Source organism: Macrobrachium nipponense, chromosome 29 (assembly GCF_015104395.2).
Source record: "Macrobrachium nipponense isolate FS-2020 chromosome 29, ASM1510439v2, whole genome shotgun sequence".
NCBI classification, from domain to species: Eukaryota; Metazoa; Arthropoda; class Malacostraca; order Decapoda; family Palaemonidae; genus Macrobrachium; species Macrobrachium nipponense.
Window position 1 is genome coordinate 20728840 of NC_061092.1, and position 23395 is coordinate 20752234.

The following is a 23395-nucleotide window of genomic DNA, read 5'->3' on the forward strand; positions in this document are numbered from 1 at the left end:
TCTTCCGTCAAAACAGCTCACCTATCATCAGTCAAACAATAAGCTCTTATCCCCTTTTTCTCTCTAATCTCAGAAAACCCTTAAAAATCTGCTTAAAGGGAAGGAAAACCACGGAAGACTGAATGTTCTAGTCCTGTAGGGAAAATGAACGAAAAAAAGATCTCCTCTCTCTCTCTCTCTCTCTCTCTCTCTCTCTCTCTCTCTCTCTCTCTCTCTCCTGCGGAACGTTAAAGTCCATTCCTATATTTCCATCATTTTACTATCTTACGTTGCTTTTCTTAGTCAACCTTTATCTCTCTCACTCCCACATGTTTGTGTTTATGTCAATTCCAATAGCATTGCCCTTTTACGGCCCTATTTCACCATAGCACCTCTCCAATGTTTTATAAACCTTGCGGAGTTACGTTCTCCTTTTAGAAATATCAGGTATTCTTTGCCAGAGAAAAGACACTGTGTTCCTTCTTCCCTACTAATGCATACACAAAGACCACACCTTGAATTTCACTATACATTTTTTATGAAGTCTAACGTCTACACTTCTCTATTTTTTTCGATGTTTTTCAAATGCAGATGCCAATGTTACAGGCATCCCAATTCCCCAAGGCAACCTAGGCCACGCCCCCCCCCCCCAAAAAAAAAAAAAAAAACCATAAAATTGAAAAGGGGGAAGGTAAAGGTGTGGTGTAAAAGCAAGAAAAAAAGGATACATGAATATTAATAACATAAAAAGTAGACTAAAACTAAAAATACGAAACTTCCTCCTATATTCCAAAGAACGACGTACAGTGAATCTTCCTAATGTTAAAACACTTGAATCTTTCCCTGAAAGTTTTCCCACTTAGCGTCACGAGCTCTCCATGACGTCATGAGGACTTTAGCCTATACGTCACACACCTACGCACACATCCTCTTGCCAGGGACAGAAGTCCTCGTCGTCCCATCTTTTTGCACACCTGATGGCTAAGTTTAAAAGTTCGTTATCTCCAGATGCAGACATTACGATGGCATCCGGGTGAGGAAGGGGATGGGGCATCGGTTAGCAACAGGATTTACCAAGAGCACCGAAAATTTACTTGTATAACGTCAAAGTAAAAGATGATTGAGGGAATAACTGCACTAGCATCTCTAATTATATATGTGTGAATGTTCAACTGTCATTACATATGCATACATACACGTATTCTTTTCGGGTTCTAAAAGCTAAATGATATTGTAAGGACAACAGCTCTATCCGGTACATAGTATACATAAAACAAATAAATCATACAACTGTTCATCATTTCAGACCAGTAAGAGCACACGTAACAATAACTTATTTTTGTTTTTTGAACTCACAACTGACATCACTTTTAAGTAACCCAAAAACATTAAAAACACGAAGGAAAAGGTGTTGTGCATTACCAAATGAACTACTGCATAAATTTCGCGTGTTATTTCTTTTCTGTGCTACGTTGCTAAGGGTGTTTGAAAATGATAATTACCTGACTTCAGCGTGCGATACAAGATTCTAAGACGACCCTCTCGTGGCAAATTCAAGATATTCGAGGAAGTCAAACAATGACTTATCACTGCATGGAAAGGAGTGGGCACAACGAGACACGCGCACAAGCATATAACTTCCCAGACTGATTACTTTTACCAGGCCGATATCATTTCTACGTCTCCACTTAAAACATTTTTTTGATGCTGATGTCCATTATCATTGCTACGCTAGTGACAACATGAATGGAAATCGTGTTGATCAAACTATCTGAACAGAGCCTTATACATTTACTAATCAAAATGAACAAATATTTTAACAGCTTAGTCATCACATTCATACACAATTGAATTACGTCATTACGACCACTTTCTTACTTTCAAAATGCAATCGAAGTAATGAAGGTACACTGACGTGGCTGTCAAGCTCAGAGCCAAAGTTCTCCATGATAACATCACAAATAAAAGCCTTACTAATCGAAATTACTTCGGCATAATGACTGCAAATTATTGATATGAAGAAAATTAATCAAGACCAAGATATGAGAACATGACAGAAGTTGCCATAAATGGGCAACCCCATCAACTATCATCTAGTAAAAGGCAAGTGTTGTCTCATGGCTCAGTGATAATACAAAATCTGGGAGGATTGCCAAAACTGGTTTCTAATGACAAAGATGGCAATCTAAATTCTGTTAACCTCAAACTCTCATCTGGATAGATCTCGGTAATAAACACTTCGAACCACACCAGGAAACGATATGCCTGGAAAAACTAAGATAGAATAACTGCCGAAAGTAAGAACCAATGTTGTTCTCATTTCTGGTATGTTAATAATTTTTCTTTATTATTCAAATTATGCCCTTTAATTCACCGAAAATAAGTTAAAATTGTAAAATTAACTAGTATTTACCCATATTCCCTTTTATACTGCTATTAACTTACAATTACCCAATTCTGTACATATTTCGCTTTTATATTTCTGTAACGACACTACAAGTATCTAACATCAGGTAAAGGTAATAAAAAATTACAAATTTGCTAGGTAAACAAAATACTTCAATGTAATGATGAATTTTTAAAGAACCAAAATGGATTATTTTAGACAAATGTTAATGGAATGTGGCGTGAATGGCCCACTGAGAAAAAAAAAATGGTATGGAAACAATCTTCTTTTATTCTTACCTGAGGTGTTGGAGGTCGTAGGGTAGTATCCTCTTCATCACTGCTAAATAACACAACTCCTGAACTTGGACGCAGGGGAGAGCACCTGCTCTCGTCATCACTACTGACCAGCAGTATACGTGACCCTGGACGTGGAGGTGACGTGTTATCTTCATCACTTGTCACCACCAGTACTCTTGTCCCTGGCTCTGGAACACGTAAGGGATCCTCTTCGTCACTACTCAGCATGATCATATCGCACCCAGGTAAAGGATCAGGGCTTGCATTCTGACGCGATTCAGGAACAATATGTTCACCAGTGGAGCTTTCTACTGTGGCAACTGACGCGACCCGAGGCCGAAATCGTCGGAAGTCAATCACTGGCTGAGGGCAGCAGCATTTCAGACCCTGAGCTAATCTGAGCTCTTCTGATAAGAGAGGGGGCAAGGTGTCAGCACGAGGCTCTAAATCTGCTAGAATAGGCAATTCTGCTATGAGAGGCTCAGCATGCCTACTTCTTCTGAATGATCGTCTTAAACGCTGTAGGAGAGAAGGTCGGGGTTCTGGGGCAACTGGAACAGGTAGTGATGCTCGTCTGAGACGTCTCCTTTGAATTGCTGGTGACATCCCTGCTTGGTATGGGAAGGCTGTTCCATGAATTGGGCACAGCCATTGATCTCGCTTGTCCCACGAGAATGGTGGACCACTTGTTCCTTGTCTAGCTGTCCTTAATTTGGGAGGGGTAGAAGATGTAACTGGTGGAGGCTCTCTATTTCCTTCAGGCTCGGATGTTATACCTGTGTCTGATTCATGGTCAATAGGTACATAAAGACCATGACGTCGTGGGCTGTTCTTCATCCCAGGGCTATCCTCAAAAGATGAAGACTGAGCTTTATCCTGATTGGCATAATTTAGAAGTTGATGTATCAATGCTGCATCCCTTGTTGCAGTTGACTCAGGGGTAACAGAACGTGCAAGTCGTCTACTATTCTCAAAAGGATTTGGAATATGACACATTGGTGGAGTTGCTGACTGTGACCGTGACCGTAATTCTAAGTTGGTCTCGGCTATAAATGGAATATGTCTCTCTACAGTCACAATATGCTTACTACCCATTCCACTGCTACTACTGCTGTAAGTTGTTGAAGAATGACGTTCCTCATATGTACTAAGAGAGCTTCTTCTAAAATGAGGTTGTACGTCAGTAACAATTTGTCGATTCTCCCCTTCATCATGAGAAAGACGTCTGTAAAGTTCTTTTGATGCATCTTTCTGTAAGACTGACATATCAGGGAAGGCAATATCAGAGATTTCAAAGGTATCATCAGTTTCTGTAGCTGCACATCGTGATTTTTTCCTCTTTCTACGTGATGGTACTCTTCTTGTTCCTCCTTTCTCCTGCCAATGTGTTTCATTTGGTTGGTGACGAAGACTACCAGACTCTTTATATTTAGATTCCTCTTTGGTGCTAACAAACTGGATATAGCCTACTCCACTATTTTTTCTTTGCTCATATTCATTTTCTTTAGATTCTGAGATAGGAGGTTCTATGATAAAATTTACCTGCTCATACGTGTGACCAGCAAGACTGCTACTAAAACTAGAAACACTCATCTGATCCCCTTGTATATGACTAGGCACTGGTGGAGCTGCCCTAGGTGGAAATGGCACCCTCCCATTTAATAATGGAGGTATTACACCCATAGCTTCTCCTTCACCACCACCAGCAATTATACCATGGAAATTGTTACTAGACAATTGTGGTGCTGGTGGACCTCTTATAACTGTGGGTTGGGCTGTGCTGATCCCTTCCACATGACGAAGAGGAGGCCAAAACCAGGGTAAGGGTGGAGAATTCTGAGTCTTCGTTGGAGGGGGTGCTGGAGCAGGTGTTGGGGTGTCTTGGGCAGGAGTCCCACCAGAGTGTCTACTAGAACGTTTGTCCCGCGGCATAACCAACTTCAGCAGAAGAGAAGCTCCTGGAATGCCACCAGCAAAATCCAAAAAGGTTGTGTCCTCATGGCCCCGATGATCCCCTGAATGTCCTTCATGACTCTTGGATGATGTACGTTTGTTATCCTTATTATCTGCTGGTACTGTGCAATTATTTAATTCCGTGTGAGAGCCTGGAGGAGTCTGAGTTGCTGTAGTAGAATGATTTGTTCCTCGGCGCCTTAACCGACGCAGGGTACTTCCTTCTGATCCAGTGCTCCGACTACTGCTGTGCCGTTTTACGCTGGTACCTCCTTTACTACTATCACTTTTTCTGTCTCTTCTGTCACTACTTTCAGAAAATCCATGGTGTGAGGTTTTTCTGGGAGGACTATCAGGTGCTTTATTTTTTTCCTGTGTATGGCTGTCTCTGGTCAAAGTCCCATTTACAGTTTCATCACCTTTACTGGACATTACATCACTTGGAAATGATGATGATCTTGGTTGAGGCACCTTTGTTTCCCTATTTTCTGAATTTAGTGGCTTTATGACTTTATAAGGTATATCACCATCACCCCTGCCATCTTCAAGACTGGTTTGGTGATCTTTTGAGACTTTAACATTACCGTTGGCATCCTTTGATTTGGACAGTTTCCTTACCCTAGGCTCTCTTTTCCGAATGGGGACAAGACTGGGTGTTGGAATAGACGACTCGTCCCTTGATTGTCTAGCACCAGAGCCTCTTTCAAAACCACTCAAAGGTGGTGGATCCCTTGGAATGTCTGGCACTTCAGTGTTTTTCAAAAGGAGCCATTCTCGCGCTACTACCTGAGTATTTAGGACTTTCTCTCCACACGATGGAGGGAGATCAGCAAAGATATCCCCTATAATGTCATCTCCACCAGTAGAGGCATCTTTCTTTTTCTTACCACTTTTTCGTTTATTTTTACCTTTACTGTTATTGCTGGAAGTGGGGCGGTTAGAGGTTTTGTCTGGCTTTCGCAGCACCGCCCCAGCCTCCTGGTGGTGGATCATGGCTTGCATTGTCAACATTTTCACAAAATTTGTGACACGCTTCACAACAAATAACACTTTTTTTTACACAGAGTTTCTAAATTATATATTCCACTTTATTCACGGAAAATCTTGTTATCTGGAGTGTACCACCATCATCTACAGATACACTAAAATCCACTATAAAAATTATACAATGTCTTTGGTTATCCTAATGTCAACAAACTACAGTCAGGTACATCATCGGGGCAACAATATATAAACACTATAAAATATATTCAACCTGTATAGTAAAGACAGTAAAACTCTATTAATAAGCAAGTATATATATCAAAGACATTCACATGAGTTATAAATCCACTCAAGTCAGTCCAGGAACGCTCATAAAGATCATACAAAGACAATCTTGTTATTCAGACCCTTCTTTTTTTATTCCTAGTCTACACGTGATATCTCAAGACCACGTTTCTCTTCCACGTATATTGTATGTTACATACACATACTGTTCTCACACATGTCTGGGTATGCCAAGAACCCTGACGATACAAATAGTAAATGTGTTGTGTTCGTACTATATACATCCTAATTCAATACTAAATCACTCATAATGAAATGAACAAACATCATCATCTACATTCAGGAATAAAGGTACTGGCCTCCATACCTTGCTCTTCTTCAAAAGATGAAAACCACAGGGTCATTGGCAGACATCTAGACAAATTTGAACTGAAATTGCCTTCATGATCTTGTGGTAATTCAGAAAGAGAAAGGTGAAAAAAAAGACCTTTTCGCACAGTGTTTCAGTTCATTTTTGAGAGGCCATATTGTCTTAAAAATATGAAAAATGACCATTGTGAGTTTTGTGCTTCAGACTGGTAGTAAATTCGACGGGTAAACTGATAAACGTTGAGAACTCTATCCAAAAACAGATACGAAGATTTAAGCTCAACTCTCTGGGTGAATGTAACATTGCGTAAAACAATCTTCCCTTTTCACTGTAAATAACTCTTAAAACTGGGAACCCTTACTATCGTACAACATCTAATCTCCCTCTAATCTAAATATAGGAGGTGATCTGTATAGCAGAAGATGAGGAGGAGGAGAGGGGAGGGGGGAGGGAGAGGAGGGCGGTCGTCTTAATCTTAAGATGTCCAAGTAAACAGACTCGTAAACAAAAATGACACTGACACTTCGCACACGCATATACACCCTCGCACGATTCTGGCACTCCTCTACAACCCATCGCTGTCTCTTTATCCGCGTTACGCCATTCTGACCTTCAGCGCATACGCTCAAGGGACGGAAGAAAAGTAAAGCAGTAATTGTGAGTGATTTACTGAACGTGCTTAATGCTGCTACGACAAGGACCAGCGGCCGAAGGTAAAACTTAAAGGGCACAAATACAAGACAAACTACAAAATCTGAAATAATGCCACATCATTAGTATAACGCTGAATGGCAGAAACAGTCATTATTTTTTCGCCTGTCTTCCTATTGTAACTTTACTATGTAAAATTGATCTCATGGGCTAAAAAGCAAAGAAATAAACCACTCTGTTTCTGCAATTCTTGTGAAAGTACAGATCGATAAATGTCCTCTACCAATGAATTTGGTCTCCTTTACAGGAACTTCAATCCAAGTAAAAATGTCAACAGAATCCCAAAAACAGTAACTAGCTTTTCGCCCAATATTATACCTGACTTGTAACCAGCAGCCAAACCATAAGGCACAGAAGAATTAAAAACACAGCAAAACGACCTCGTAAGTTCCCCACTAACATGAGGGAAGTTGATGAGGCTCACGTTGATGAAGCTCACGTTAAGAGCGATAAATAAGTGAACGGACTAAAAAGGTGTTTTTATGGACGACCAGGCACCAGCCATCTACAAGGTCATTCCCCACAGCTATATCAAGAGTTCAAGATTACCCAGACGAAGTTCATATAAAATGAAAACGAGCAAGGTTTTAGTTAATGAAGTCATTTCAAGTGACTTTGTCGAATTCAAAGACTAGGCTGTAAATGAAGAGGGGACTGATTTCGTTTCCTCTTTTTTCGGAGATGGTGGAGTGGAGACAATTTGCTAAGTTCTTAGTTTACTGTTTTTTTTTTTTTTTAATCTCTGAAGGCAAAACTCGTGCCCCGTTAATGTTATTGTCATATTATGCAATCTCGTTTTAGATGATGATGATAATAATAATAATAATAATAATAATAATAATAATAATAATAATAATAATAATAATAAGTACTACAGAAGATGGATGCCGGGTACCAACTCAAGAAAAGAGGCAACAAAATCAACCATCTGATGTTCATGGACGACATCAAGCTGTATGGTAAGAGCATCAAGGAAATAGATACCCTAATCCAGACTGTAAGGATTGTATCTGGGGACATCAGGATGGAGTTTGGAATAGAAAATGCGCCTTAGTCAACATACAAAAAGGCAAAGTAACGAGAACTGAAGGGATAAAGCTACCAGATGGGAGCAACATCAAACACATAGATGAGACAGGATACAAATACCTGGGAATAATGGAAGGAGGAGATATAAAACACCAAGAGATGAAGGACACGATCAGGAAAGAATATATGCAGAGACTCAAGGCGATACTCAAGTCAAAACTCAACGCCGGAAATATGATAAAAGCCATAAACACATGGGCAGTGCCAGTAATCAGATACAGCGCAGGAATAGTGGAATGGACGAAGGCAGAACTCCGCAGCATAGATCAGAAAACCAGGAAACAAATGACAATACACAAAGCACTACACCCAAGAGCAAATACGGACAGACTATACATAACACGAAAGGAAGGAGGGAGAGGACTACTAAGTATAGAGGACTGCGTCAACATCGAAAACAGAGCACTGGGGCAATATCTGAAAACCAGTGAAGACGAGTGGCTAAAGAGTGCATGGGAAGAAGGACTAATAAAAGTAGACGAAGACCCAGAAATATACAGAGACAGGAGAAAGACAGAAAGAACAGAGGACTGGCACAACAAACCAATGCACGGCCAATACATGAGACAGACTAAAGAACTAGCCAGCGATGACAATTGGCAATGGCTACAGAGGGGAGAGCTAAAGAAGGAAACTGAAGGAATGATAACAGCGGCACAAGATCAGGCCCTAAGAACCAGATATGTTCAAAGTACGATAGACGGAAATAACATCTCTCCCATATGTAGGAAGTGCAATACGAAAAATGAAACCATAAACCACATAGCAAGTGAATGCCCGGCACTTGCACAGAACCAGTACAAAAAGAGGCATGATTCAGTGGCAAAAGCCCTCCACTGGAGCCTGTGCAAGAAACATCAGCTACCTTGCAGTAATAAGTGGTACGAGCACCAACCTGAAGGAGTGATAGAAAACGATAAGGCAAAGATCCTCTGGGACTATGGTATCAGAACGGATAGGGTGATACGTGCAAACAGACCAGACGTGACGTTGATTGACAAAGTCAAGAAGAAAGTATCACTCATTGATGTCGCAATACCATGGGACACCAGAGTTGAAGAGAAAGAGAGGGAAAAAAAGGATAAGTATCAAGATCTGAAAATAGAAATAAGAAGGATATGGGATATGCCAGTGGAAATCGTACCCATAATCATAGGAGCACTAGGCACGATCCCAAGATCCCTGAAAAGGAATCTAGTAAAACTAGAGGCTGAAGTAGCTCCAGGACTCATGCAGAAGAGTGTGATCCTAGAAACGGCACACATAGTAAGAAAAGTGATGGACTCCTAAGGAGGCAGGATGCAACCCGGAACCCCACACTATAAATACCACCCAGTCGAATTGGAGGACTGTGATATAGCAAAAAAAAAAAAAAAAAAAAAAAAAAAAAAAAAAAAAAAAAAAAAAAAAAAAAAAAAAAAATAATAATATAATAATAATGATAATAATAATGAACACCACTAATTTTATTTAGGCAAGCGCAAAAACGAAATCCACTCCAGTTAAGAGGTACTTCGTGGATGTTTACCACCATCTGAAATATTCATAAAAATGAACTATAAGTTATTGATAATCATCACCACGAAGATATACTCGAAATCACCAGCGAAAACCCATTCATGCAACAATCTCGCGAGCAATATCTCATCACAGCTATTTAAAACGCGATTTGGACCAAAGGTGAAATGCGCAATCTGCAGCGACGAACTTCAACGCAAATTATTATTTAAGCACAAACACACTGATTCAAAGATACGCTTTGATGTTTCGAACATCTAAACAACCCATCAGAGGCCTGGTATATGGGAAACTGTTCCATATTTCCGAACCATATCTGATCTGGCTCTAACTCCAAAACTGACGCACGACAGCAATACATATCTCTACGCGCGTGTATGGCTATACATATACCATAAGAACTAAAACTTTAATAACCAATGAAGGAAAATCATTCAACTTGTATCCTTCTGGGACAACAGAAAACAGAGGGTTCAACCACAGGGCACATAGCACTGAAAAAAGTGGCAATATATGATAGTCATATATTTAGAACACAACAGAAAGCAATAAAGAAAAAAATGATGACTGCTATATATAGAAGAACCTGTAATGTTATTACGAAAGAAAGCAAAAGAGATAACTTAGGTTGCAACGAGAGAGAGAGAGAGAGAGAGAGAGAGAGAGAGAGAGAGAGAGAGAGAGAGAGAGAGAGAGACTATCTCAGATTCTTCATGGAACCAACCAGTAAGAATGAAAAGGATTTTAGAATTGCTTCATCACTCAAACACGTTAGGGTGAGTTAACCGACCGACAGCTCGGGTCTATAATTTTCTAATCTTAGTCTCAAAATATACAGACCTCTTTAAACTAACCTAGCTATAAATGTCAGTGGAAATAAACGCAACCTTGAAATCACATGTAACGCAGTAACGCAGGAACACACACACACACCCACATGCGACATGGGATTAATAAAAATAGAGGAAAGTAAGCAATCTCAAGAAGGCACAAACAGTCCAAAGGAAAAGACACCCAGTCATCGTAGAGAGAAATAAACACTGCTAATGGCACCGTTTCTGAAAGGCCTTTCAGAACTAACAAGACACTAATGCGTTTTGGTCGTCATATTCAATCGCATTCGTAATCATCAATCAATACTTTCATCAGACATCATCAACCGATGTTATCTTCAGCCATCCTTTATGAAACGTGATTTTGTTCATTTCAATTCATCAATTTTGTTTATAGTTACGAATTATTATTGCTTCTCTATTCCTCACCCATAGGAATTTTTTACTTTATTGGTCTAAATGACCATAAGAACAGTTGATCTATTCGAAAACGAAACTTATAATAAATCGTTTTTTATCTAATTAATTTATGAGGTTCTCATTTCAACTTTACTTTTAAAGGAATGTTCAATTTATTCATGCAAATAAAAAACAATGGCGTCCCCTTTCAAAGCAATTCAAACGAAATTATTTTCATTTTATTTCAAGTTTCTATATTCAGATAAAATTACTTTGATTTTATTTCAAGTTTCTATATTCATATCATATTTCATCAGATCATCAGATAGAGCTGGTCTCATGATTGATATAGAAACTGCAGAGGAAAGAGAGAGAGAGAGAGAGAGAGAGAGAGAGAGAGAGAGAGAGAGAGAGAGAGAGAGAGAGAGAGAGAGAGAGAAGCGATCGATAGTAAGAGGATCAAGCAATAGAAACCGTATTCATAAACCGCTGATTCAAGGCAAGGAAAAAAGTGTTAAGGAAAACAAGGGTTAACAAAAGGGGGAGAAAGAAATCTGAATGGATGACGCAACATAAAAAGATTAAAGAAAAAGGAAAAGACAATAACAGAAGAAATGCCAGTAGAGGGGAAGATACATATCAAGAGAAATGGTAGGGATGGAGAAACTGCAATAACATCCACAGAGAAAGCTGGGAAAGGGAATCTACCCCAGAATAAAAGAACGGTGAGGGGAAGGTACGAGAGTAGAATGTCAATAGAAATTATATTTGTAGAAATTAAGTTTACGGTAACCACATCGACGTAAAAGTTACAGGGCTGCAGGATTCATATTACAGAATGAAGCTATTTTGTTGAAAACTATTTTTATCCGGTCTTTAAATAGAAAAAACCAACATCATGTAATTTGAAGATTATCAAAACATGGTAATCAAAATGAATCAAAATTTACTGAAAGTAACACGAGTATGTTTTCAATGTGCGAAATCCTTGATATGTATAAAATAAAAATAAAAATTCACATACATGTGAGTTCCCTCCAAACACTACCTCAACGAAAAGACCAAAGGAAATGTCAACCCAAATCGATGAATTACAATGCCTACAATATCAGCAAACCGGTATCCATACACAGGCCCAATGCTTCCCGAGTTTTACAGAAAACACACACACACCCACAGACTGTTCGGCTCCGTGAAATGGGGGGAGAACCTGTTGGGCGGCGCCTCCAGGTAGCCAACCGATCGAAACGAGACAGAACTATGATTCAGCAATTGCAAGGCATCGATCACCAACAAACCTGTTTAACGTGGATGTGTCTGAGGTGGGTTCTGAGACCCAACAGAAGGAAGGTTTGTTTTTTTTGTTTGTATGGTGTTTTTACTTTGCATGGAACCAGTGGTTATTCAGCAACGGGACCAACGGCTTGACATGACTTCCGAAACACGTCGAGAGTGAACTTCTATCACCAGAAATACACATCTCTCACTCCTCAATCGAATGGCCGAGAATCGAACCCGCGACCACCGAGGTGAGAAGCAAACACCAAGCCAACCACGCCACTGAGGCGCTTAAAAAACAACAGAAGGAAGGGGGAAAAGGCGAGAGGGTGAAAAGAGCCCCACTACCAAGAGATGAAATGACAAGGCACGTAACGAATGTGTGATAAAGGTAAGTGCTTTATTGGGGAATTTAATTATTGGATATATTTTTTATTCTAAATACCTGTGAGACTACAACAAGACCCACAACTTATGTCCATGATTACGCATTTGTTGTTTAAAACGCGAGGGAGAGAACTGAATAATAAACGTCTATCTTACCATTTGAAGGAACCACGAAAAGGTGGAATAAACCATGACAGGTCTAACAAATTCTTGTGTCTCTTCCCTTTATTAGTAGTTACGAGGTATCCATTACAACAAAATCATAGTTTTCGTAATTCAGTTGAAACAAGCGCACAGAGAGAGAGAGAGAGAGAGAGAGAGAGAGAGAGAGAGAGAGAGAGAGACTCGAAAAAGCTTCAGATCCAAAACAATTCTATTAAAGCTTTGACCTCCATGGTTGGGGGACAGAGTTACATACAAATTGCACATTGTGTCTCCATCTGTCATGGAGCGTGTTTAGCAAAGGACGCATAAATCCACCAACGAACCTTCACAGATAAAACGCTAGACGGCCATAAAATGCCCCTACGGATGTTTAATTTTTTGTTTAGTCCTTTTTTTTACGGTGCTATACAATAAGAACCAGGTAACCACCTGGACAAAAGATTACTAAACAAAGTGCAGTAAATGAAGAAAAGTGGGTTAGGCCCTTCAAGTCTTTCCATGGTCATTTAGTGTTTTTGGTTAGATCTAACAGTATATTTTCAATGCTTTAAGGACCTTCTTTGTAATGTCGCGTAAGGCCTTTAGTTTTAATCCCATATAATGTATTTCTCAAAACGTAAATCGATAAATACACCTCATGTACCTCACACTGTTAGTACTAACAAAGATAAGACGTCAAACCCGGATATACACGGCCAACAAATTGATGTATGCAAATTGTCCCTCACAAGACAATAACAAAATTGTACAATTAATTATAATTTCGATCCTGAAGTGAATTACCAAACAAATTCACTCTTACAGAGTCGTACATTGTCAAACGACAGTACTTCCAGTCGTAATAAAAAAATGTGCAATTAATTAGCTCTCAATAAAATCACCTGGATAAAATTTACAAGTCTATGGTACAGATAAATAACATATATGCTCAAAACTATAGAAATTGTAAAACAATTAAAACTTCGAGATACAAATTCCCCTAAGGATATAAAGAACACAAGCAGAATAAAAACGGTTTCCGCACTGCAGGTAACCACAGGACAACCATAAAAAAAAAAAAAAAAAAAAAAATCTTCACTTCGACTGACGACCAGTCTTCTCGAATGACAAACTTGAATCGCGCCACAATGCACGTTATGTCCAACCACGTCCTTGACAGCGAAAACATCAACAGAACATCAATCCACTCCCTTTCTCCTTCATCTAAACATCCGCAGGGCGCGTGACGAAATGAGAGACCTTTTTAATTCCCCCTCTAAACATCGTCCGGCGGTTTCGTGTTTTCGATCTTAATGCCTGATCCCTTCAACTGCTACGGGTTCACGTAATCTGCCTTTGCGGTGTTTTCCTTCCATCCGGGTTATACGAGTTTCTTCATTAAACGTAATTACATGGTATGTATGTATGTATGCGCCTCTTCTTTTACACAAGAAGCCTGACTGAGTAAACGCATCTTATTCTTTTAGCTGTTAGGTTATATTCTCTTAACTGTTTTTTAAAATATTTTGGCTCAAAACTGATTTACCAAAATATAGAAGTAATTAATCCAGCATGGAAGCTGAATGAGACTCCATACCCAAAACTGTACCAAAAATATACAACATAACCAAGCGAGCAAATGAAAGGAAACTCTAACATGAAGAGAAGCTATTTAAAACTAAATGTATGCACCAGTGTCAAAATACACAATTTATCATACTTTAACGTCCAACTTTAGCGCACATAAAACATGGATAAGCAATTAGCGAAACCATCACTGCAACCGCCACCATCATCACTGTTCTGTAATCTGCCACAAAACCACTAATGTTCTGCAACCCCTCCACATGTAGGACATTAACACTGCGTCAACAACAATCAATCATCAAAGTCACACGAACACAAGTAGTACAATTATTATTCGTGTCTTTTTAGAAACCTAAGTAAAAAAAAATGTGCATCGTGGCTTCCAAGGATGTAACGCTTCCGGTTCTTAGCAAGTCTTTTGGGATGAGGTTGATGGCCTATGCTCTCCCCACCTAAGGATGTTCAAGGAGCGTATGCGCCAAGCATCTGACATTATTTGGCAGTCACCTATCCAAGCACTGACCAACCCCAACGTTGCTTAACTTTGCTGCTGAGACTATCAGCTGGAAAGGAACCGAGAAGAGCAAAGCTTCGCAAAACAAATCCTGTCCCGCAAGAAAATTGCTAATGAACTCCACCCTTCAAGTGCTGACAAACCAACACTTTAAAAAGAGGCAGGTCTGTTTTCAATTGCGTACTTTACATACATTTTACGCCAATGGCATGTTTTTAAATATACGTCCTGCGAGCTATTTGCATAAATGGCACGTGTTTTTAAATATATACCTGATACCAAGGATTTGCATAAGTGATGAGTGTGCCCCTGTATGGAGCAGTTCTCTCAAGTGTAGTATGTATCCTCATACAGGCCATTCCTGTCGCCTAGACATTTCAAAAGAAATGTTTGATAAACAAGCAAGATTTGATATTTCTGACAAGCAACACTGCGCTTAAAAAGGAATAAGAGAATGTTTTATTTACTGGTTATTCACAAATAAAAAAAAAATATAGGGGAAAGGGGCATGTCAAGTTTATAATCTGGTCTTGAGAACGAAGCACTTTCAATGGATAAGTAATGGCCTCTTTCACTGGAGATGAAAATGCCTAGCATCATTGTGCGTGATCAGTAATTACTTAAAAAGTAAATGATCTGGAGCTCTGTATGGCTGATAGGCAACACAATCCCCGGTATCATTAACAAGTACGAACACATGACGGAACTGTCCCGATAAAAAATATTCACAATAATGAAATGATAGTATAAAAGAAAGTTAATGATGATGATGATGAACACGAAAATTAGGGTACTTAGGATCAGGGATCTTAGGATACCATACAAAGGGCACGCACGATATGTACAAGGAGGATCTTAAAATGGAATATGTTGTAATGTTACCGTAGACTTTTTACCCTTAATCCCTCTGGTCCACAAGTACGACCGCCCCTGTACACCTCTTGGTCCTTCTACAGGCCATTGTTCCAGAGGCATAAATAATCCCTTGTTTCAACGGCTCCGAAAATATAATAAATCAGTCCTCATAATCAAATACGAGTATAAAATTTAAACACTTCAAACGTACAGTTTAAAAATGATAATTCACATATATATACCAACAAAGGCACAGGTTATCGCTGTTAATGAATACCCCATTCAGATTTGAACTGATGTAAGGGTTCGAGTTTCCTCTCCAGCAGTACTAAATATTCCAACCTCGATGACTAACTAATTCAGCTGATGTACGTAAACTGCTGAACGAAAAAAAGAAAAAAAAGAAAAACAAATTGTAAACAAACTACAAAAAAAGATTTTGCGGAGCCCATACGCCTACAATATGCGGTTTTAGTAAGGAACAACTGAGATAATAACACTGAATATTAAAACTAAGAAGACTGAAATATACTTTATATACCTAATAACTGGTAAGTATAGCAAGAGGGCGATCTCGTGATAAAACTGAAATATTCAAAAAAGAAAAATCCATCATACCGCAGCACCAGAACAAAACAGGTATCAGCAACGGGCAATAAAGACTTGGGAAATACAAACGTTCAATCTTTAATGAAAACATTAAATGGAGCGGTAAAATTATTTGTACCTTCGAGATTAGAAATGGCGTTCTACTACCCGTCGTTGACGTAAGACATAGGACACTGGTAATGACGCTTATGAAAACGGTACGATAAAAAAATATTAAAGAGAAAGGTCAATATAGAAAACGGAAATTGATTTCGGAACAATTATGCAAGGTCAGTCTGCAAGAAATTAAAACGACGGGCAAGAGGTAAAACATTAACATTTACAGGAACGTCCTGAAAACAAAATGAATGTGGGTTTAGATGCAACAACAATGAAAAAAAAAAAGGCGAATAGATTATGTCATAATAAGATGAACAGAGAGAGAGAGAGAGAGAGAGAGAGAGAGAGAGAGAGAGAGAGAGAGAGAGAGAGTACGCAACGTCGGAACTTCAAAGGCTAGATAAGCGAGGGTGTGAGATTTAAAAGCTACATTAATGAGACTCCTATAAACACTAGTTTCCAGTTAAAGCTGTTGCCCTTTCAGCCCTCTGTCTTTGAGTAATTCTTTTATTAATAGAAGCGGACCATCAAACTTAATGGGAGACGCTGTAAATGTTAAGAAAACAGCCAGGAGCAGCAGCGGCAGCTGTATTAATGAGAAAAAAAGTTAAGAATACAAGTATATTTCTAATGTATGATGCCAGCTGAGGTCTTTAAGTGTAATGACGCGCACTGCTAAAATTTCACGACTGAAATTACGTAAGGAAAAAATAGTCTTATTCATCAAAATCTCTACCACTGTAGTACTAAGACAGGTGGACATTTTAATACACGTACAGAACTCAATATAATGCCAATGAACAAACTCAGAACACACATGATAAGCAGTTTTTCCTTTTAATATACAATCGTTTCCTCAAGGAAATAATACACCAGAATCAGAACCGTTCACTCGGAATGAATGGTGGATAAAACAAGGCACTAGAGATACTACACGGGGTACGCTGCAATTCACGCAAACGCTAAAAATACGACCAACTTTCCCACCAACAAAACTTGACCGAGTCGGAGTGCCCCGCCGGTGCCAAAAGGGAACTCCACCAACCGTGACGAAAGGGGCGTGGAGAGGAATCTTTTCCTCTCTTAACAAATGCAGGTATTAGAATTCTGGTCTTTCCTGGGAGAACGAATTCTGTTTTCGAGGATGTGCAAACTATTTACCAAGAATTAAATGGCCTTCCCGAAAGTCATATTTTTTTTTTTTTTTTTTTTTTGCCTCAGAATACAGACAGGAGTACTGAAATTATAACAAACTAATAGAATCAAGAATCAAGCTTTTATTTTCACGTACAAATATATTTTATTCACTCATCTTCTCTTTTCTATCGAAATACTAGTTAATACTACTAACGGATATACAATAACACATCATTCCAGTGAGTTTCCTTCGTTGTAATTAGGCTATTTATTTATAAAAAAGAAGTTTGGATACCACAAACCTCGGCCAAGGATTAGTGATCCCATTCAATGTCTAAATCTCCCTCAATTGAATCACCTGTTTGGTCAAATTTTCGTAAAAGTCCAGACCCAACTCTGCGTAATCCTTGTTATAAAGACAAGCATAAATATGAGCAAATCAACAAACAAACAAACCGAACGAAAAGCTGAACCACCTTGGCGGAGTTAGTAGTGAATAAATACAGATATCATAAAAATATAATCGCGGGAAAAAAGCAACTTCCTGTATCCTCTGCGTCGGTCTAAGCACATACGCAAGAAGATCACTTGCTGTAATTCACTCCAGCGATGCGGCTCTGGCAAGTCGCAAAAACCGCTTGACAGCAACAAAATGTTACGGCCGCAAAACAACAACAGCATCAACAATAACGATGATAACAGCATTGCAAAAATAGCACTAATATCAACAATAAGTATTCCGAAAAAAAATAATAATAACACCGCGAAAATGTAAGAATCAGTACAAGCAGACATGAAGGCAGACGGACGCAAACCAGGGGAACAAGCCAAAGAGGGGGGGTAGAACGAAGCGGGGAGCGAATTGTTGGGAAGTAGACGGTAGACAGCGTTCCTCGGAATGGGGTCCAGGAGAGAAGGCAAGGAGAGGAGGGGGGTATGGAGGATGGGGTAGGAGCAATGGGAGGAGGGTTAACCCGGGAAAAGTCCACAGCTGAGAGTGACGATGACTCAGCGCGACAGAACCTCGGCGACTCAAAAGCTTCCCTGCTCTTCCACCGACTGACAACCCCCCCTCCCCACAACCATCCAATTCTCCCGCAAACCCACCCCACCCCTAAACCAAACCAACACCACCTACAACCCAAGCGACAACATAAACATGCATGTTTTCCTTCCATATATACATACACAAACATGCATTGTGTGCAGACAAGTGCTCAAACGGACCACACGCAAACCTGACACTCCTGAGAAGGAGATGTATTGCATTTCCCACAACAGCGTTCATTTGCATAAGGACAATATGCTTTATTAACATACATATATTTGGCAACATGAAATCCCCTCTTGGGTCCACTCATTTCCCTTTATTCTTTCCCTATGGCGGGAGACGATAACAGCGATGGAATCTACAGCACAAACATGCCATTGTCATCGGGTCCTCTTCCTAGTATCTTTCGTTACAGGAACTGTTGTTTCGTTTTCACTGGTTTCTATAGGCATTTAGAAGCTTAAAAACAATCAAAATTTGTTTCAAGTTACAAGCAACTTGAACTTCAACTAAATATTCGATTATTTTATGAAAAATTTCCATTTTGCCTACAATTTCATGTAGAGACGAATTTCAGTTTTATTTACATTTCCAGGGGGAGTATCACATTCCAGAGAGGAGTACATTTGATTCGTAACGTAAAGAAATATTATAATTCATATCTACACTTTAAAATACTAAGTTACATACATTCTGTTACATTTGGTATGAAACGAGAACTACACTGTTAACAGTTTCAGACAGCGTTGGACAAGCTTTCCAGATTTTGGCACCAGTAGAGTAACGTCCTGTTGACTCAATTTATTAGTCAACAGTGAGTTTTTTTTTATGTTAAGAAGTGACACCCATTGCTATCTTAGATCCTCAAGCGACAAGGTGTGCAGTCATCGCATGTTGGAATTTAAGTTCTACCCCTCTTCAAGAATAGAGCAATGCCCTTTTGCTTAGCTATCCAAGCAGTAAAAAGGTCAATTTTGCCTGCAAGCCTTAGGAACAAGAATCATCAGTTCTGGTGATCTTTGAAAGCAATAAAAATTTGGAAAAGTCTTTTTTTTATTCTAGTTAATAAAACAGAGTAATGAGATTTTTACAATTCTATAAATCTGACATCCCACTTCACTTTCGTTCTCGAAAGTAAACCGAGCGACGATTATTTTTTTCACTTTCAATAAAGTTTCTTTTCCAAAAACGTGAGCAAAAAGAATAGTTCTCAACTTCAAAGAACAAGCGTCATCCCTACGCCCGTAAACCCAAGAGGAGACAAAGCCAATTCCGACACTAATATTTCTTCAAGAGCACCCGGCCATTTTGGGACGGAGCTAAGAAAATACAAAGGCATAACGGTTCATTAGCCATACAAAAGGGGCCTCGCTAAAAAACGGCGCTATAATAAAGAACACAAACAAACTTAAAAGTTCCGGGGAGCCGAGGAGGGGAAGATTACAGCGTTAGGGGTGCAGCTTGGGATATATATTCAGTTACAAAAAGTTCTTAAAAAAGTATAAACACAGACGCAAAAATATGCAAACAGAAGCGTGAATACACACACACATACGCACGCAAGAACAAAACGGAAACCAAAGCATATATGTATGTACGACGTGCAAAAGCCCTTGTATTTCAAGTAATGTAATAAAAAAATAAGGAATGCAGTGGAAAAAAAAAGGAAAATTGAAATAATTAGGAAGGCAAAACTTCCCATGCAACACCACAGACACAGTAATTCAAGGAAAGGCAAATTCTTGAGTTGCAACTTGAAGCTTTTGGGGTGAGAGGACAAAGAACAGCTTATTCAGTGCCGGGGCTTCGTCGTCTTCATATTTCTTTGCGGTGAGAAAATGTGACATTTATCAGTTTTAGAATCTGCATATGATGAGATAACGTACATTATACATATCAAGATTTCATCTCAAACCGTTTTCACAACTGCTATAAGGACGGAATACGACGCTAATATAAACTTTTTCCGTAAACAGTGCATATGTTACCGTTGTCACATGCGCACATGCACTCGATGCAAACTCGACAAGCCTACGCAAAAAATTTAAATTTTGCTTTCGCCCTCGCTTGCAGTTTGAATACTTGGAATTTATTTCGGGGCAGGCCAAGCAGAAAAAAAAAAAAGACTGGTAGGTTCAACGCCTCGGATGTGCGTTGCCAACCTAGTGTCTATTTCTGTTATCAAAGTGTCCGATCTCTCTCCGTCGTCCATATGAGAGCAAAAACGCTCATTCACGACTAGAATAACGTACCATCACGCACAACTCCGCACGCAAGCGCAGACGAACAGACCTACAATTACACGCACTGGCAGGCAAACGGACACATGCAGACACACACACACACACACGATGTAGAATGCACTTGCATGCATGCATCACAAACAGCAATTATTAGTCCGGTGTCTATTGCCACGTAACAACTATCCCTCGACGTTGACGCCCTCAATTACAACACGGCCGCAAAGCCCCAAATGGGATTCCGATGACTTAGAGGGAATGACAGATGACAGGAATACCGAATAAAAACAATCACTAGGCAATCGGCGTAAAAACGCTTCCTTGATGCACTGTTGGTAAGACAATGAACTGGAAATGTAAGTCATAAATATCTGGGTTCTTGTGGGTTGAAGGACTATTCATAAAAAGAAAAAAAGAAATTATTCCTCGGCTCAGCATACGTAATCTGGTTAATCTGATTTAGCAAAATAAAAGACTACAGCTTGCAATAATTTGATAAAATACATGGAATTAAGACAAAAGTAAAACAGGAAAGATAAATAAGTAGTCTTTGACAAAACGAAGGAATTATATAGGCTAGAATGATACACCAATTTCAATCCTTCTTCTACGGGCTGGAATTTGAGTCTGTCAGCGAATGTATAAATTTTTATGTATTACCAACAATACAACCAAACATATAATGACTGAAAAATATTCATAAATTGTCTACCTCTCTTTCCCCAAGCTCTTTCTGAACCAATACAAGTTCCTCTCAAAGAACCAGACTTTATAATAACCATTTTGTTTCTATATAAGGAAAGTGTTTTAGACAAGAGTTTTTGGAACGGATGGATTTCCCAGTATTCCAGGTCAATTTTATGTTAATCATAGTGTGAACAATTCCTAATACTTGAAAAGAAAGGATGTGGAAACCGCAACACTATGAAGCAACTTTCAGAAGCCTTTCTCTCTTGGACTCAATTATATGATCGCATTAAAACCAGAAACTTGATATTTAGAAGCATATCAATGCCACTCGAACAAATTCAGTCTAATGTCAAATTATATGCCACTTGGTATCCGAACAAGGGCTCGTTCCTTCTTAGCCTAGAAGGTCAGCCTTAAGCATAGTCTCTAGCCACTTTCTTCAGTACATCATCTTATCAAGGACTCTCTCTCTCTCTCTCTCTCTCTCTCTCTCTCTCTCTCTCTCTCTCTCTCTCTCTCTCTCTCTCTTTAGTGCGATCTTTATCCATTACACGTAACGAACTCTTCGAGAGCGACCTTTGTTTCAGCTATGATAAGGCTGCATTCAGTTATTCTTAACAAGCACTGGCTAGTTTATTCGCTAAAATCTTGCAATGTCTTTCGAAACCAAACCACAAGAAAAACGAAAGGCACAAGAAGAAACTGAAATATAACTGACAGTACGAAAAAAGAAAATTCATAAACGCTAAAATCAACTTCATCATCTAACAGAACGATCATTTTTGTGCCACTATAGAAATATCTTCATAAGTACGATGTTTTACTTCATAGAAGCAAAAATGCACCGAACTAGAGCCAGAGAAAGAAATAGAATGCTGGGAGAACTTCGATTCGGTCAGGATCCCATCCTGTTTAAGTCCTGCCAAGGGAATGCAGGCTTGATACAAAGCACGGGCTTTAAAATCAGGATGGAACACCTCTCCCCACACGCGGGGTCCTACAGGACGCACCACGATCCTTACCCTCTATCCACACCCAGTATCAACCCTACCACACCCCTCCCCTTCCCTCTATCGGCCCTTTCCCTCAACAGCTGCCTGTCTGTCCTCCACGGTACTCCAGGAAGCATAATGGTACGTGCATGACTCATGATAATGATGGGATCCAGTGCAATGCCTCCCGCAAACTCGCTTTGTCTTTCTTTTCTTTCATTCACTCTAAGAGCACTTTTCAAATTATTTCTGTACTTTTGCTTTCTTCAGATGATGTATTTCCACACATATTCTGTTTCCGTTCTATTCAATGGTCAGGTAGTTTTATTCACAAGTGGGTATTTATTTAACTCTGCCCAGAACTAATACGTGAAACGCAAAATAAAATGTCTGCGAGAGGAAAAACTATAACAAGCGTTTTAGTCACAATGCATCAAGAATATAATCAAACACTGATCATATAAATTCGCTTCTCACACAAACAATTATGTGCCAGTTTTATGAGAAAATATTTCAATGTTCAACGGGGCTCAGGTTGAATGGCAGTGAAAAGTTTGAAAGGGAAAACTGCTGCGACTGCTTTCTAAATTCACGCTGTCGCACCGCTGTCACAGAGGCATGAGCGAAAGCGACCAAACTGACGGCCAAGTGTGCCAATGTCACACTTGTGCATAGCAGAAGATGATGGCACTCAGCAGATGGACCCACTGCTCGTATATTAGTTCGACACCTCTGACAATCGAGCTAGCGAGCTAGCAAGCAAGCAAGCAAGCATCTAACGCTATTTATGCAAAGCCATGTTTTTAACTCTGCTTGCAAGGTTACTGGATGCCGATGCTAACACGATACATGTGTCTTCCTTTGCAATAGTGACTGTGAACTCATTCCTGTTTCTTGTGATGGAAGAGGTCATAATGCGTCCTTTTAACAGCAATCGCCACGAAGGTAAATGAAAGCAATCATGTTGAACATGCAGCCACATGCATATAGAAATATCATCTCAAAG

At 39.4% G+C, this 23395-nt stretch overlaps 1 protein-coding gene across 14 annotated transcripts in view; it reads right to left on the bottom strand.

The window, feature by feature from the left end:
* The window catches only part of LOC135206179 (adenomatous polyposis coli protein-like), a 626589-nt gene that overhangs the window by 81750 nt on the left and 521444 nt on the right, over positions 1–23395 (bottom strand). For 5 of the 14 annotated variants that reach the window (XM_064237476.1, XM_064237475.1, XM_064237478.1 and 2 more), the window contains exon 2: positions 2665–5872. The exons of the other annotated variants lie outside the window; for them this stretch is intronic. In XM_064237476.1, coding sequence (XP_064093546.1) covers positions 2665–5628 — 2964 coding nt within the window. In that variant the 5' untranslated portion in view covers positions 5629–5872. The remainder of the gene's footprint in view (positions 1–2664; positions 5873–23395) is intronic. 14 annotated transcript variants of the gene reach the window in all.